At 35.6% G+C, this 16,367-nt stretch overlaps 1 protein-coding gene across 3 annotated transcripts in view; it reads left to right on the top strand.

The window, feature by feature from the left end:
• The first annotated feature begins 1,167 nt into the window (after positions 1–1,167).
• Positions 1,168–16,367, top strand: part of map3k4 (mitogen-activated protein kinase kinase kinase 4) — a 172,905-nt gene continuing 157,705 nt past the window's right edge. For 2 of the 3 annotated variants that reach the window (XM_028820135.2, XM_028820134.2), the window contains exon 1: positions 1,168–1,430. In XM_028820135.2, coding sequence (XP_028675968.1) covers positions 1,399–1,430 — 32 coding nt within the window. In that variant the 5' untranslated portion in view covers positions 1,168–1,398. Of the gene's footprint in view, positions 1,431–1,584; positions 1,783–16,367 lie in introns of those variants that run through there. The other variant, XM_028820136.2, reaches the window with a different exon arrangement.

Below are 16,367 nucleotides of genomic sequence, written 5' to 3'. Positions count from 1 at the left end.
TAAACATGCCTATGTTTTTCTATATATTTTCTTTCGGTTACATGGTCTAAGTTAGCAGTTTTCAACCTTTTTGACTTATGGACCAGTTGAAGACTGAGAAAATCTTTGCAGACTGTGGAGGTGGAAAATATAATATAAACTTATTTACTCTGTATCATAATTGGTCCAAAGAGTGTCTGAAGTGGAGACACACACGGGTTGGTACTCCCATTTAAAGTATGATTTATGAATAGAGCAGAGCTTCTGCTGTTCATATTTACGAACATTAGATTGAAGAGCGGGGAACATAACTTTTAATTTGAAATATTTTCTGAAGTTTGTTCACATTAGCTAAATAAAACATAACCTGACTGATTTCTGCAGAACTGCAACAATTTTCAGTGGACTGGTGGTTGGGAAACATGCCATTATTCTGTAAAGTTAGGCTGGCACCCAGGGGTGTAGAACAGAACTCATGGAAACAAACTTTTCATTCCAGGCTTCAAGCCCTGGGTAATCGTTACCCTTTTTCCTCCCACCACAATGCCCATGTTGGCAACACTGACTGCACTATTACTGCATATTTCTGAATAAGTGGAATTAGCAATTAAATACTCTTGTCAGATTAAATACTCTTGTCACTTTGAAATTTTAATTTCTTCTTGTGGATTAGTAACTTATTTATTGTATTTATAACTAATGTAGGTGTTACTTGAATGTAACACTAACTAATAGACTATTTTTCTGAATATTTTTATTGTCTCATTATTAGCTATGTCACCTGTCTTTGTGGCACCAGTTGATTGCACAGTACTGTTGTGTAAATGTCCAGCCATAATAAATTATTTTATAAGGACAAACCCATTAGGAACTCCATTAGTTACTTCAACCCATATGGAGCTGTCACCCCGTCTAGTAATAAATAAAAATTCTTTACATTTATATAGAGCTTTTCTCTTATCTATTTCTCTCTCTCTCTTCTACCTAAAGGTCGCAGTCCTTTTTAACAGTTTATAGTCTATTTGTGTTCAGATTCGAAGAATATTGCATTTCGTTACGTAATAAATCGCTGTAAAGTAAGGTAAGGCGGCCACTTCCTCTTCACCGCATGTCGCGCGCTGCGCGTGTCCGATCGCGCGGGTTGCCGTAGAGATGATCTCTGTCACTCCTCGTTACCAAGATGGCCGACGCGTACTCACTGAGCTGCCTGCTCTCTGCAGGCGGGTAGGTGTATCGGGGGAGGGGGGAGAAAGGGGAGGGAAACCGCCGTCGTATCCAGCAATTCCAGGAAACTCGGCAGCAACAACCAGAATATCCAAAAGAGACAAGGCATAAGCCTCCTGCTATATAGCCATGGTGTGATACGTGCACATGCTTGGAAAATATAGAACATAAATAAAACGCTACCTTTGCCAGGACATGGAACCTCCCGACTGCTGTAGATTAAGCAGGTAGGTGAATGTGATTGACTTGCTGCAAAAGGTGCAAAAGACCACCCCAAGCCCTGAAACGCATTGGGACCGTCTGTTGCCAAATAGTGAGCTTGCTTTTGCTGAAAGAGTCGTGTCATCTTACTGAGCCTGCGCAATAGTTTGTAGTTTCCTTCCTGTCAAATAGTGAGTGAGTCTGCAGCTGCATCCTCCAAAACTGGAGGCTCTCAAAGTTGTAAAGTTTAGTTGTTTTTTTCTGCTGCTGCCATTCGTTCTCCTGCAGATTCTGCAGAAACAAAAAAAACAGTGCATGGGCTTCTGGGTGCTCGGACAAGACCGCATGCTGGCGAGGATGATCTGGGGTTGAACAAAGGTATGAACGGCTAACTGGTGGGGTAAAGGGCTGCGCTGGCACAACTGCTCGGTTTAAAAACGCTCACTTTATTGTCTCTCTGCCCAGATCTACGCATCGGCTCGTGCCACAACACCTCCTCCTGCTCCGTGCACAACGGGATATCGGCTTCGATGTTCTGCACGCACTGCAGTGTGTATATTACAGAGTGACCTCTGCATCGTCAGGGAAAAATAGAACAGATTTTCGTGTATTGCAAATGGGCAGCGCACTGGTGGGACGGGGTGCGATTTAGCGGCACGTTGGCTACTTACTTTTTCTTTGCTTTTTTGCACGTTCTGCAACTTGTTGTCGTGGAGTAGTAAACAGTACTAAAAACGAGTTATGCATTAAGAGTTTTGCAGATGTGAATATTTTGGTTGCATTACGGACTTGGAAATGTTTACAGCTTATGGACGTATTTTTAGTGTTGTGGTTGAGATGAACGTCCAGGACTGTAATCTTACTTTCTCCTTTGTTTCGTTTTTTCTTTCGTTCTCGTTTCCAAATGAGACGATTCGAACGAATGCTGTTAGCTATCTCGTGCATCATGATATCCTTGTTGGTGCTGCACGCTCAGATTGCGTGATACAGACAGGCTGATATTTGATGCCACTATTTTTTTTCCCGGTGTTTCACAGATGTAAGGGATCTGAAGAAGTTAGGCGTGAAAACTGTATTTTTTATTTGTCACATCCTAATTTTACCGATTTTCCTCATGCAGATAAAAACAGCAAAAATGTGCGATATGGATTTCTAACTACAAATAATGGTGTCTGCTGAAGGCCACAAATCCCTCGTGCTTTAGCAGATGCTGTTAAGTCACATGTTAAGAGTTGGTTAAAAGCCTACCTGTTGCGAGTATGATGATTCTTCGGAAAGAGACGGACTTATTTATAAAATTCATTCGGCTTTTTTTTTTTGCATGGATTTTATGATAACAAAATCAACACTTTTCCGTCTTTTTAGCTTAACTAATACAGGTTTGAAAGCATACCCTGTCCAGGAATTGCTCCTGCCTTGATCCCAGTCCTTGCTGGGATTGGCTTCAGCTTCCGCTTGAACCTTTTTAGGGTAAGGCATGTTTGGAAGATGGATGGATGGAATATTAAAGAGTGAAGAGATATAGCAAAGCTTGTGGATACACTGATAAATAACATCATGGCATATAAAGAATGTATAAATTCTAAACATGCTTTTTTACATATGGAGAAATGTAGAAAGAATTCTGTGTAGGTTGTAAAAGGTTCTGTATTTAAGGCCTACAGTGCTAGCATTCCAATAGCATACATTTGGTAACATAAAACTCTCCATGCACATTAAGGTGTTTTAGGAATGTGCACCTGTATATTATTTCATGGACAATATGTCCTAAAGTGGCATATTTGTGACACTTTAACACCCCCGGTACACTCCATGCCACAGGGGTTTTGTATAGGATATTCCAAGCTAATGTCACAGGGGTTTTGTATAGGATATTTCAAGCTTGTGTTGTTGTTGATGATGTAGGAGAGAATGAATGTGAAAGTTCCAGGGGGCTGGGTAAATAGGCAGGTTTGTTGGGAAACAGAGAGCTTGTTTTTGAGGGGTGTCTCTGTTAGTTGTGCTTCAGTCGTCTATGTAGCGTTCATTCAAGATAATAAATACAGTACATAACATATATGCCAAATTATGTATCATTCACATATTCAGTAAAGTGTGTTTTTTATTAGAATTCTCATATTTGTCTAACTGTTGCATCTTGATCAGCTTGCTTTTAATTCATTGCAAGCCATTTTCAGCAAATAATCTACATGGAGCAATTTAATACATATTGCAAATTTGCATTAAACTGTATAATTTAATGTCCTCTTTCCAACACCTATATAATTTTCATTTTTCTAAAATATAACTCTATAAACATGGTCTCCAAACCCTGACTTATTCAACAGTTAGATATGTTTTTCAAAAATCTAGCTGCTGAAAACATGTAAATTAAAAGGACATTAAAATCAGTTGAACTGTAACATAAGTCATCTTAATAAATATAGTCAAACACAAAAATATTTTTAGCATCGTTTTAGCAGAGAAAGAAAAAAAATGGTTTTATTATTGTTCAATATTTGTTTTAAATTTATATGTGACTATTTACATGCCTGTCAGTCACAGAGCAGCTCTTGTTATATACCAACTGTTTTGAATATTTATGTATAATTTTGGGAGTGTTTACCAATAATAAAATAAACTGATTGTTCATTAATCTATGCATTAGTGTTGCAGCAATTAATTCAAGGTCTGCAATAAAGTATCCACAAACAAAAATGTATAATTAAAAGTTTATACCCTGTAATAATTTTAGAACTTGTAAACTAAAAAACGCAAAGAATTATTATTATTATTATTATTATAAATGTTTTAACAATAACTTGTAGCTCTATGAAATGGGCTGTTTGTGTATCTTATTTGTGAGAATTTCTGAACAGTGCTAAACATTTTAATATTTTTTAATAATTTATATCTAGAGCTTTTGGAACATATTCTGGTTGCAGTACAAAATATAAGCTGCTAGGCTGTGCTGCCATGCATGGTTTTACATTTTTACATATTGTAGCCTTGCTGAAGCTATTGTCTGTTTGTTGTTGTTGTTTTTTTTTTTTTTTTTTTTTTTAACATTTTAGTTGTCATTTTAGCTGTGCTTTTTAATTCTTAGTACTTGTTTGTCTGGCTGTATTATCTCAATATCTACTGTAATTTATACTGTTTTCAAGACTTTTAGGTCTCAGGTTCAACTGCCAGAATTAGTGGCGTGAACCAGATTCCCACAACAATTTGGGTGAAGCACTTCTTTCTGGTTACCATTCTAAATAGGTTGGGAGGTTGGGAGCATGCACTGATACAGCACATTGCTGCACCCACCACATGATAACCCACTTCGGGATCCCAAATTAGGACCCGAGCACACATGTGGAACAGGTGACACCTCAGCACCACATTAGTGTGAGGTTTTTTACAACTCCCATAAATGTGCACTGTTATTTTTGTATATGTGATTCACTATTTCATAAGTTATTCTAAAGAGCTACCTTTGAGACTTTTTAACCCTGGTACTGACATATTCTTGTCTATCCAAATTTAAAGAGGTTTGGCAGTAGAACAAGTCCATTACCCTCATTGTTTCATTTATTTGCTTTTCTCCACACAGCTTCTACTGATATGTATGTATGTTTTGTAATATTTTGACCAGAACTGCACATGTGACTCTCAACACAGAGTTTCAGATGTACATTATACAGTTTTAGTGGCAATTAGCTTTAGTCCAAGGTTTTTACAATGACCTAACACTTTCGTTGTCTTTAAAATTGCTGCTGTACATTGGAGGATAACAATGCTGCATCAGCAAAAATCTAAAAATCTGTTTTGAGTTTTGTGGTTTATCATGAAACCACTGTCAGCCAGAAAGACTTTCAGAACTGTTTATATGCCGTTATCTTTCATAATAGAAAATCATTGATGTAAATCATTTAATTTAGTTTGCCATCGTAGCCTGCTAACTAACATACATGGGTATAGTAGACAGATGATTTTGCTTGAGAGTTGTTTAATGTATAGAATGAAAAACCAGATGAGCATACTTAAGTCATTATTTGAACACAGCGTTGCTAGCACTAGCTTGATAAACAGCAGTTGATAAACTGTTTGTTTCTCTTATACATAAACTGCATTTGCTTTTTTTTTTTTTTCCTTTTCAGTTACACATTGTGTTGTCTTGGTTAATTCTGTATTGTATCTGAGTTATTTAATGTTAAGTTTAACTCCAGACCTAACATGAATTTTATTTGCAATACTTTGATCGATATTTATTTATATTCATATTCATAAAGATTGTATTAATAATTGAATAGCTGAGCCTCAGTGTGCTGTAGATTGCACAATTATTCACATGTGATATTTATTGGTCTGTAGGCTCTGTACGGTTACATGTATAGGTTGGGAGCAGGCGCTGATTAGAGCACGTTGCTGCACGCATAGAGTACAGTGGACTTCTTACTTGCATGTGATAATCAGCAATACAGTGCATTGCCACTCTGTCTGATACCATGATCAGTGAGTCAGGGTTGCTATTTGTAATATTACTTAGACAATGCTGCATTGTTATTTTTGGTATTTAGACAATGTTGCACTGATTCGTATCCCTTTGGACTAGTCTTAATCTTTGTCTGAATTATATGTATAAGTTGTCCTTGCATATTTATAATTTTTCTTTGTCCACTCCTTGTTTGGGTATTTATCTTAAACTTTCATATTAGTGCAAATTTGTATTAGCTTTTTTTAGTTGTTCATATTTTTAGGTGATACTTTTAATTTAGCTTTTTCTAACTGTTATGCTATATCTCTAATTGATGGTTTGTTGTAGTGGTATTGTCACCTTTAGCTGATTACCTGAATTTGTATTTTTCCCTGTATAACTGAATTAGAGACCAAGAAGAACCCTGGAATCTATAGGACAGGAAAATACATAATGTAATGTTTTTCTTAGAAATATGAAGACTATGCAATATCAGATATATCTAAATACAGAAATAGTTTTGCCAGGTAAGCAAGGAGTTCGAAGGAGTTTGAAAATGTCATTGGTTAAGTACAAGGAAATCATCTCGAGGAATCACCTTTGTGCTGAGCTACAACTTATGTGTTTTGATAATAAAATTAAAGTTTTGTGCTTAACCACCATTATTTCCAGACTTCTCAACCTTCAAATGATGTGTCCTTGGGAGACCATTCAGATCTGCCCATTACATACTTGATCCATATTTAACTCCTGGTTTTGTAAAGACTTAATAATACTGTATAGTAAGTCTATAAATACTGTATATTATGTTAAACTAGCTGTTTTTAGCATAACATTGCCAGCCTAACCCTTCAAATTTTTGGACAACTGCATCCTGGTGAAATTAGTTCTGTTTTTGTAATTTCATACTTACTGCTCAGTTTTATGCCTCCTTGCTTCATTTTTGGTTTTGTGAGTTTTCTTGCATTGAAAAACACCAATCAGTTCTAACTTTACAACTTTCTAACTTTGAGATTCAACTCTAATCACCTCAGCAATCAAGAATGAGTAGCATTACAGTATTTGCCTGATTTAACTTAAGGGTCACATGTAACATATGTTAAGCGTGTTTGGAAATACGGTATCTGAATAGTTTACAATGATTCCACCAACATAAAAGAACCGCAAACTTCAGATAAAGAGATTATACTAATTTTTAATTTCTAAGATCGTTATAGCCAACCCCTTCATAATGGAAATGTATTTCAGTACAAACTGATGCCATACTTTCATAATTGATTATTTATAATTGGTGTAGTAACATTTATAACAGCAAGAACAATAATAAAATTAAAAAGACTGTAAACCATTCTTTCATTTTTGGCAGAGAAACTGTATTACTAAACACATCCATCTCCACAAGCACAAGGTCACCTTTAGTTGAAATTATTTTGGCAGGATTATATACTGTTCAGAAGAGAAATGTGCCAAAACATTTATTTCTTAACAAAAATAAAGTTTGATTGACTTTTTTGGTATTTGTTTATGGCATGCATTTATAATGTTTGGGATATTCAAAAGCTGCATAACTTGTGCAGACATTTTAAAAGCAGACACACTGCAATTATGCCTTGCTCAGGCCTGTTGACTTGCAGTTTGTGTTTTATGAGGGTGACCATAGGGGTGGAGGGGCTGTGTTGTTTTGCTGAATACTTTATTTTTAAAGGAAAGGTGCTTTACTTTATTGTACGTATTTTACCTAAATAGTTGCTGTTTTAAAAATAAGGTACCTCAATTTCTAAGTTATGCTTTTGGTCTGAGGTTTTTTAGACACAAGTTTACAATCAATGTAAACTTCTTAACACTCACTTTGGGTTTATAATAGCTAAACTACTGTGCTGGCTTTTGTATAAAAGTTTCCTTTTTAATTTACAAAAATTATTGTTCTAAAATTAAAATATGATAAACTCCACATAATGTTTTTGTAGCTGCTTGGATTTTAGGATTATTTTTTTCTTTTTCCTTTAGAAAAAGAAGGATATGTGCCCAGCATTTCTTTCCCAAACTCTGAATGTCAAAATGAATGGTTAGCTGCGTCACTTCAACATGATGAATAACGGTCTCTGTCCTTTCACAAGTCCTGTTTTATGACCCATGAACTTCATAAACCCCTTTCGAGTCCTGGAGGCCGCAGGGGATTTCAGTTGGATGATGAATGAAGTGAAGTTCCTCTGTGCCCTTTCCAGTTTCGGAGGTGCTTCTGTGTTTCCCAGATTTAAGTCATTCAAACAGTATGGTGGGAGTCAAAGTTACAGAATTTTTGCAGGGAGTACTGCCAAGGAGCCCTCAAGCTGTTTCTCATGAGTGATATATACTTATGGTGCTTTTAAACATTCTGGCATTTGTGGTTTAAAGAACAGAATTGGTATTTTAATTTTGGTGTCAAATTTCTTCAGTCTTTGTGTTTTTCTTTAAATCAATTTATATTAATTAATCCAGATAATTGGCAGCCGTTGTTTAGTCTTTTGCAGCATTTTGGTGTCAAACTAATCACTTTGCTTTATACAGTACTGTTTGTGTTCGAACAGTAGTGCCATTGTGAACTAAGCATAACCCTACTTCTAAATAGAGTAGCACAATTTCAGAAATGTTTGAAAACAATGTGTATGCTTCCTGTGTCAGTGGCTGAGGACTTGGATGTGGAAATAGAAGGCCTTGGATATCAAATCCCATTCTCTGAAACATGTTTGCTTGAAAAAGACCCTTAATCTGTTAGTGGCACAGTCCTCTAGCAGTGGAGTCTGCTGTGGCGCAATTGGTGAGACTATGCAACTGTCACAAATTAACTTTTTTGTGATCCTGAATAAACTACTGTTGGAAAATGTAATAATTTTAAAGTACCTTGTGATTAAGTTAGTTTGGTTAATAGTATTGGTACATGAAATACTTGCACTTAGGGTGTACTCACACTGACAATTCATGCGTGCCTGAGCAGATCTGTCTGCATATAACCCTACAAATCTAGTTTGTTTGTTTGACTAGTGTGATCGCTCTGTGCCGGACCAGCTGTACCATACCCTGGCCCACCGCGAGCACGGGTCAGTAGCATTCAGGAACAGTGTGATCGCTAAACGTGCCTGAACACAGGAAATGGACATGACATCTATGATGCGACAAGTCAGATAGTGCAATTCTCATTTCATTCAATACCATTTGAGTTGTAAAAACAGGTTTTTATTCATCTTACAGATGGATGTGAATTTTAGTTGGCAAGAAAAGCTGCAAATTCCTCCTTCAACATCATTTGTCTCCGTGAAAATCCTCTCATACGTGCAACAGGATTAACAGCAAAATGCTGCGCTGCACACTCAATAAATCTGTAAGAGGGTACAGCGTTATTCTGCCCTGCAAAACAACCACAAAATATGTAAAATCATTTTGACATGCATGCGGTCACTCCATGTTCAGATCTTGTTTTGGCTTTATACAAAGTCGCATGATGATGACGAAATTGTGCTCGGGCCTAGAACATTAAGTGCATTGTGAGTGCAGTCCAGCGGGGGAGTAGGGAGGGGAACAATCGCATTTGGGCATGGTACAGAACAAACATTCCCAGTGTGAGTGCATCATAAATGTAAGTGTTAGAGAAGCAAGACTTGCAGTTCTTTTCTAGTTCCGGAAAGAGTTGATTTCTTTGTACATGTCACAGATGAGCATTAGTTACATTATAAAATGGGGAGAAAATACAGTAAAAATGAGCAGCCATTTGGCATATATCGGATGTGATTGAATTTTACTTTATCAATTTAACATAACATTCTAAAAGGTTTTTAAGTGAATTCATGATTGCAACCAGGAAACAGTACAGGATTTGGTGCCAGTATATTATTTAAGTACTTTAATTGTTGTAGGTATGACTTCAGTGTAGCTTTAAAATATGCCAAGCACTTTTTTTTTGCCACTTAATCTTCTAGCAGAACACATTTCACTTATACTGAATTAAATGTGAGTGAGCCAGGCTTACCATGGTGTACTGTCCAAATTCCATTTACTATTGAAGGAAGCAGCATTTCCTACATTAATTGGTATGGAAAGTGATACTGTACTAATCAGTCAGTATTCTCCTGCATGGTTCCATTAGACAACTATAATACCATGATAAAAGGCAGAGTCTTAAATTGAATAAATACTATGGCTCCCCCCTCTGAAGTACTGTATATGATGAAATACACAGTGTCATTAAACAAGTCATTACAGCATTTTTCATGAATGACAGCTTCAGTGAATCTAACAGCTAAAGAGGAATATTAAAGTAATTGCCACCATTAACCTAAAAAAGCATTCAGACAAAATATGACTTTGCTGTGAAAAGGGTATGATATGTTGCTTAGTCTTTGAAATGAACACATGGTATTCTTAAAGATTTCTTTTCTAAACAATTTTGGAAGATAACATTCTGTACTTTATGTTTCACTGGAAGGCATAAAGGAACTCTTCTGCCACCTTCATTAGTGTGCGTTTTGCTTCTCCGGTTTACGGGATGCAGTGAAGATGGAAAGAGTGCCTTAAAAGTGATTAGCATTACTTTGGCAAGCTGTAAATTTATTGTGATGAACACAATAATAGACCAACTGTGATGTGGTTTATGCTGAGAGCACTGATTGGCTGATATGAAAAGTCAGCCTGAGCTTAGTGCATACTTTAACTGAAATTTTGAACCTGATATATTTTTAGGATTGTAGATATTTCATTTTATACTAAGAATAATAATAATTCTTGCCATTTATGTAGCGCTTTTCTCACCACTCAAAGTGCGAGTGAAACACACAGGCATCTGGTTCCGCCAGGTCCATCCCACTACAAATAAACAACAGTACCCTCCCCGTTGTCTACAAACATAAGAACTTCCACTTGATTATGAATGCTGAACACATATTACTGTGTCCGGGGGATTATCAAGAGATGGGCTTGCAGGGACCATGCTTTACTGATAGGCAGAAAAGTTTATTGTAATTAAAGTGTCCAACAGGTTGCTGCTATCTAACAATTTTTGAGTTTCTGGCACATATCAGGTCATCAGCTTTTGATTAAGACCTTTGATGCAGGTACTAGCACTATCAGTCCTTGTGTTAGTCGCATGACACATGGACAGACATTAGCGTTGTGTGTGTATATATAGATAAACTTATAATGATATCTTACAAATAAAGGTGTTATTTTATCAGTTCTTGTTAAAATACATTTAAATCAGGTATTTTTTGTTATTTTTGGGATGCAGTAATTCCTTTTCCTTTTGTTGAGACTGGCCGAGCTTGTCGGATTTCTTGAGTCCTCTGAGTGACTAGTTTAGTAATGTTCCCTCACCAAGATCGACTGTTCATCCATTTTCAAATCCTCTTATCCACTTTAGCATGCAAATCAAGGACAAACCATGAATGAAGTGCAAATCCATTACAGTTTACTTTCTTGCACAAGCCTACATTCACTCATAGGGGGCCAATTCAGATTTGCAAATCTTTGAAGTGTGGGGGAAGCAAATCTTAAGTGTTCTGACTTGTGCCTGCACGGGCGTTTCTCTGAAGTGTCCACATAGATGGTGACCATGCTTGGATTTGAGCCTTAGTCTAGGGCTTTAAAGCAGTAGTGCAATCCAGTGCACTATCGCCTTGCCCCCAAACAAGCAATATCTCTTTGAGGCAGCAACTTTGAGAACTTGCATAATGTTCAAGTGTTTTACTAATCACATTGCACTACAAGCAATGTGTGTAAAATTACTGATGGATTATCTGTCATAGAATTTATTTACATTGACAAATTATTCCAGCTTTTAAAGGAAATTATATTATTATGGTACACTCTCATCTTGATTTATGTACATTTTATACGTTAATACCTGGCAGCAAGCAGAAATATACACTTTCCCCAAAAATCATCATTATTTAAAAGTGTATCCATTGATCAGCATCACATGATTTTTGTTATTAATATAGTAATTTGCTGACTGAATTATAATTTTCTATTGTAGCCCTTAACAATATTGGACTACCCCAGCCTTGATTTTTTTTAGATCAGTAAATATTAATTCTGGCTCAGTAAAAGATGTTGTCATAATCTCAACAATATGAAGATCTTGCCACAGTCTGATCAATATATTACATACAGTAGTGTTATATTATGTAAAAAAAAATATGATCCCAATTACTGCCGTAATCTCTTTATTATTACATTGCTTTTATAACTTTTTCTTAAGCCACAGACAGAGCTGAAAATAAACGGATATCATGGATAGGCTTGATTTCATGTGACAAAATATTATTTATTCTCATATGTACATGACAGTTTTCGTTTTCTAAACTCATACAAGTTCTGTTATTGCAGTACAAACAGGGTGGCACTTGTGTTTCCACATTTCAAAATCAGTGTTGATTTTTCAGCCCAAATTGGTGTTCCCATAATATATAAATAGATTGAGTTTCTGGTATTGTTCAAAGATACACTAGCCTTCCATGTGTGGAATCCTTGCAAACTACAACTTTGGAATGTTTGCTTGTGTCATACAAGTTGGTATGACAGGTGACATTCTGTAAAATCAAATAAATGTTTCATAACCCATTCAATAAATAATTTTTCTCCTTTGTTGCACACGCTGTATTATTTTTAGTCTCTTGTTTTTTTGTAAGCTTTCATCATTTAGTCTTCTTCTGCAGTTAATCCCCATGTTGATTGTTCTCTATAATTTGAAACATACTTTTAATTTAAATTTCTAGGTCTGTGATATTTATGCGTATACCTTTTTTGCCAAATCAATTTAAAATTCTTTTGATTTTGCTGTATTATCTGTATTTATTCCTTTAATGGATTATAAAAAGGAACTATGCGTAAAAAAGCAAAGCAGGTCTTCCATACAAGCATCAAATGCACGTGATAAAAACAATGCAGTTTCAGAATATTTGGGTAATGTATACAAATGGTGGATGACCACGAATATGTACTACATCAGAAATCTGTGAAAAGCTCCACAATGTGGAAGATCATAATGCATTTGTGTCTATTTGCTTATCTCTTGTTTATCTGTGTGAATAGCACAGCCTCTAGTGTTTACCCCACTGAAAAATGTCATCTGGTTAGATAAATGATCTTGTATTGTTTACTTAATAAATATGTGTCCACATTCATTTTCTGCTGTTCTTTTCTAATTGAAGAGCAAAGAAGATTTGAAGTAATAGCCTCTACATGAAAATACTGTCTTAATTGGGAAAGCATCATAAATGCTCCTTAAAATATATGCTGTGTTCAATAAATATGTAGTGAAAGCTAAGATAATTGTTCATAGTGTTCAACACAGGCAAGGAAACAGAAGTTCTTGAAATGTTGAAAGCAGCCCCGAACATGATGTTTGCTAATTACAAGATACTCTTGTACACATATTCTTTTCAATCATAACACACCTTTTTAGAATCACTAGTCAAGCAGAAATGCAAATCTTTTTGATATACAATAGAGCAAAAAAAAAAAAAAACACACTTTAGTGATGTACAGGTTCCACAAAGACCGTGATATGGAATTTTTTATTCTAGTGCCTAGACTTTTGAGCTGCTGCCCTAAGCTGCAAAATCCCAAAGTCTCCTTTACACTGTATCTTTTTTGCAGTAAGCCTGATGTTCCCAAACACCAGGCCATGAAGATTCATCTTCTGATCGGCATAAAATTGGCAGTGGGTTTAAACCTGCTTCAGACATGCAGAACTGTGAAATGCAAAATGTCACTATGATTAATTTTCTGCATTCACACTTCTTTTACCAACAGGTCACTGAAACAATGGAAAAACAATATCTGATCAAGTGGAATCCATTAATGCTGGCTGAGTATTGTTGGGCACTGAAATGAGAAACATCAGATGCAGACTACAAATGAAAATTGGCAGCAAAACATTTTTATTTCAGTTGAACTAAGTCATTGCGTCAGCATCATTTAAGTGGTTAAACACTCTAAATAAAGGTTAATTTTATTTTCCCCACATACCTACTTGGTATAGTCTGGAGTTATCTAACATATTTACCAAACATTTTTCAGGAAGCAAAGCATTTGAAAAGATTTGTTGTCCATTGTCATTTTTAGCATTTTCTTTGTGTTTTTAAATACCAAATTGAAATAATATCTAGCTTGTTTGTATGTTAAATGGTTGAGAAATTGTAGTACAGGGTAGCGCTGTTTACACAACTGCAAACATTATGATTTTTTGAAAATTTTATACAGCATAATGACAGAGCATCATTAATTTTCAGTTCATTTTTTGATTACCAGCCATTTTGTGCACCCAACAGTAATCTTAATATGAGCAAGCAACAGTAAAATCTTAAGCTTTTTCAGTGTTGGATCTTCATCATGACCTAAAAGGCCTAGTGAAGAGATTGAAAGTAAAAGTGTAAAGGAAAAACCATTTAATTGGAAATGACATGATTCTTACATAACATAGGAATTTACTGTGATGAGTAATTCATAAGTACCAAATCTGCATGTTTTATGTGATGAAAAATGTTCCAGTGGGGCAATCAAATAATAAAAAATCTGTGGTATTTGGAATTAAAAATATCTTCTTGATTGGGAATACAATAGTTTTTGAGCAGAAGAAAGTAGAATCAACTGGACTAAATGCATCATACAATTTAAATGTAAGATTTGAAACTATGTAATAAATACATAGTTGGAGCAAATTAATATTTTCTGTTGCAAATGATTTACTTTGAGATGCTGGGGGAAGAGGCATCCAGAAAGTACATGAAGCCATTCTTTCTGACAGTACTGTGGTTTGAAGAATTGACAATGTAGCCAAGGACTTTGAAACTTGGTTGCTAAAGAGAAATAATAATTCACCCTGGTATTCCACTCAGTTCAGCAATTCAACAGATATATGGATAACATGTGAGATGTATCTTTCAAAATAATTTTCCTAAAGATATGCTGTGTGCACTGTCGCTGCCTTTTTTTTTTTTGTAATTTCCCCAACACTTTTGCTCATTCACTGTTGCAAAAGCGCCTGCCCCTTAAGCACAACACTAAAGCACATGGATTCTTCTTCATTCCTTCCTGTTTGCATCCACTGTACAGCAGTCCGGGTTGTGCTGTTAATGAAGGATACACTCACATATTACACACAGGTCACATAAAAGTCAGTTAAAAAAGACATTACCTTTAAAACATGAGCAAACCGACACACTTTTTTAGTTTTCTTTTGCTTGCATGTTTTGTTTAAAAGTATTCTCGGATTTTCTGCTACTCTTTAGCTCATTTCTAGGATCAACATTATATAATCTGCTACAGCTTTGTGATGTCTTGCTGGCCTTGCAAGGCATCATGGGGTGCTGGGGAAAAAAAAGTTTGCCTAGGGTAGCCTCATGTGGAATGTATAAGAAAATATTCATTGAACAAGGTCATCGGCGAACACATCAAATTCACTGTGGCAGACACCGTGGTGAATTTCACTTATCACCACTGCTCTTCAACATAGAGGCTGAATTTATTTAAGTAGTACTGTGCATTCATCCATACGTTTTTGTTAGTAATTCAGATTTTACTTTCTGCCTGAATTAAATTTATTAATTCAACAGTATCAATGCAAGAAGTCCACTAGAATTATTTTTTTCATCCACCACTTCCCTCTCCTTGCTATGTACATACTGGTTTTGAATATTAGGAACTATCCAGTTAACTGGGCAAATGCCCAATCCAAATGGCATTGTATCATTCAGAATGTTTTGATGCCATTTATGGCTTTTGTTGTGTGTGGCTGTGTGTGTGTGTCTCTCTCTTTCCCTAGATCAAAACAATCAAATGATGTTGCCTTGTAATGTTGCATTATGCACAACAGTTACAGTATATATAACTTTTGCAGTCATTATACATTGTTATAGTTGGATTTACTCTTCTTTAAAAGTGGACTATTACAGATCAAGTTCAGTGGTCTAAAGTGACAGTTTGAATGTATGTCTTCTTACTATGCCTGATTTTATTATTTAAAAAAAAAAGAATCTGTATCTCTTTAATTGTCTGTCACCCTATGCAGGATTAGTTTCTGTTTTGTACCCCTTGCTACTTGCATGTTGCTTTTTACATGTCTTTCTCTTAATTCCTTTTAGATGCTGAGTCTGTTGAGGTATAGATCAGTCGCCAGCAGTCCATGTATGTGTGTTGTAGTATATGGAAATATAAAGCATAATTTATTTCTTTAACTTTTTATTGCTCCTAACTGAATTTGCCGAGCAATTATATCACAGGGCCATAGATTCTTGAAATTGCTTTCATCTCAGTTCATCCACAATAAACTCTTTGAATTCCAAATGCTAAGACTCACTTGAAAGAATTTTTTTTCTTGAGGAAAATGACTGTTTTAACTGTTTAGAATGATGTGTCATTCTGAGGGCTTATTCATGTATTTAAATATATTTGTTCTTAAATTAGGTGTCATGAGTCATTTGAGTGGCTTCTCTGTTTTGGTAGTCTGTTAAATCTGTTTGATCATTATGGTTATTTTTCAATTAGGGAT

This window comes from Erpetoichthys calabaricus, chromosome 15 (genome assembly GCF_900747795.2).
Source record: "Erpetoichthys calabaricus chromosome 15, fErpCal1.3, whole genome shotgun sequence".
Taxonomy (NCBI): domain Eukaryota; kingdom Metazoa; phylum Chordata; class Cladistia; order Polypteriformes; family Polypteridae; genus Erpetoichthys; species Erpetoichthys calabaricus.
The sequence above is the reverse complement of the archived record's forward strand: the minus strand, read 5'-3'. Positions and strand labels throughout refer to the sequence as shown.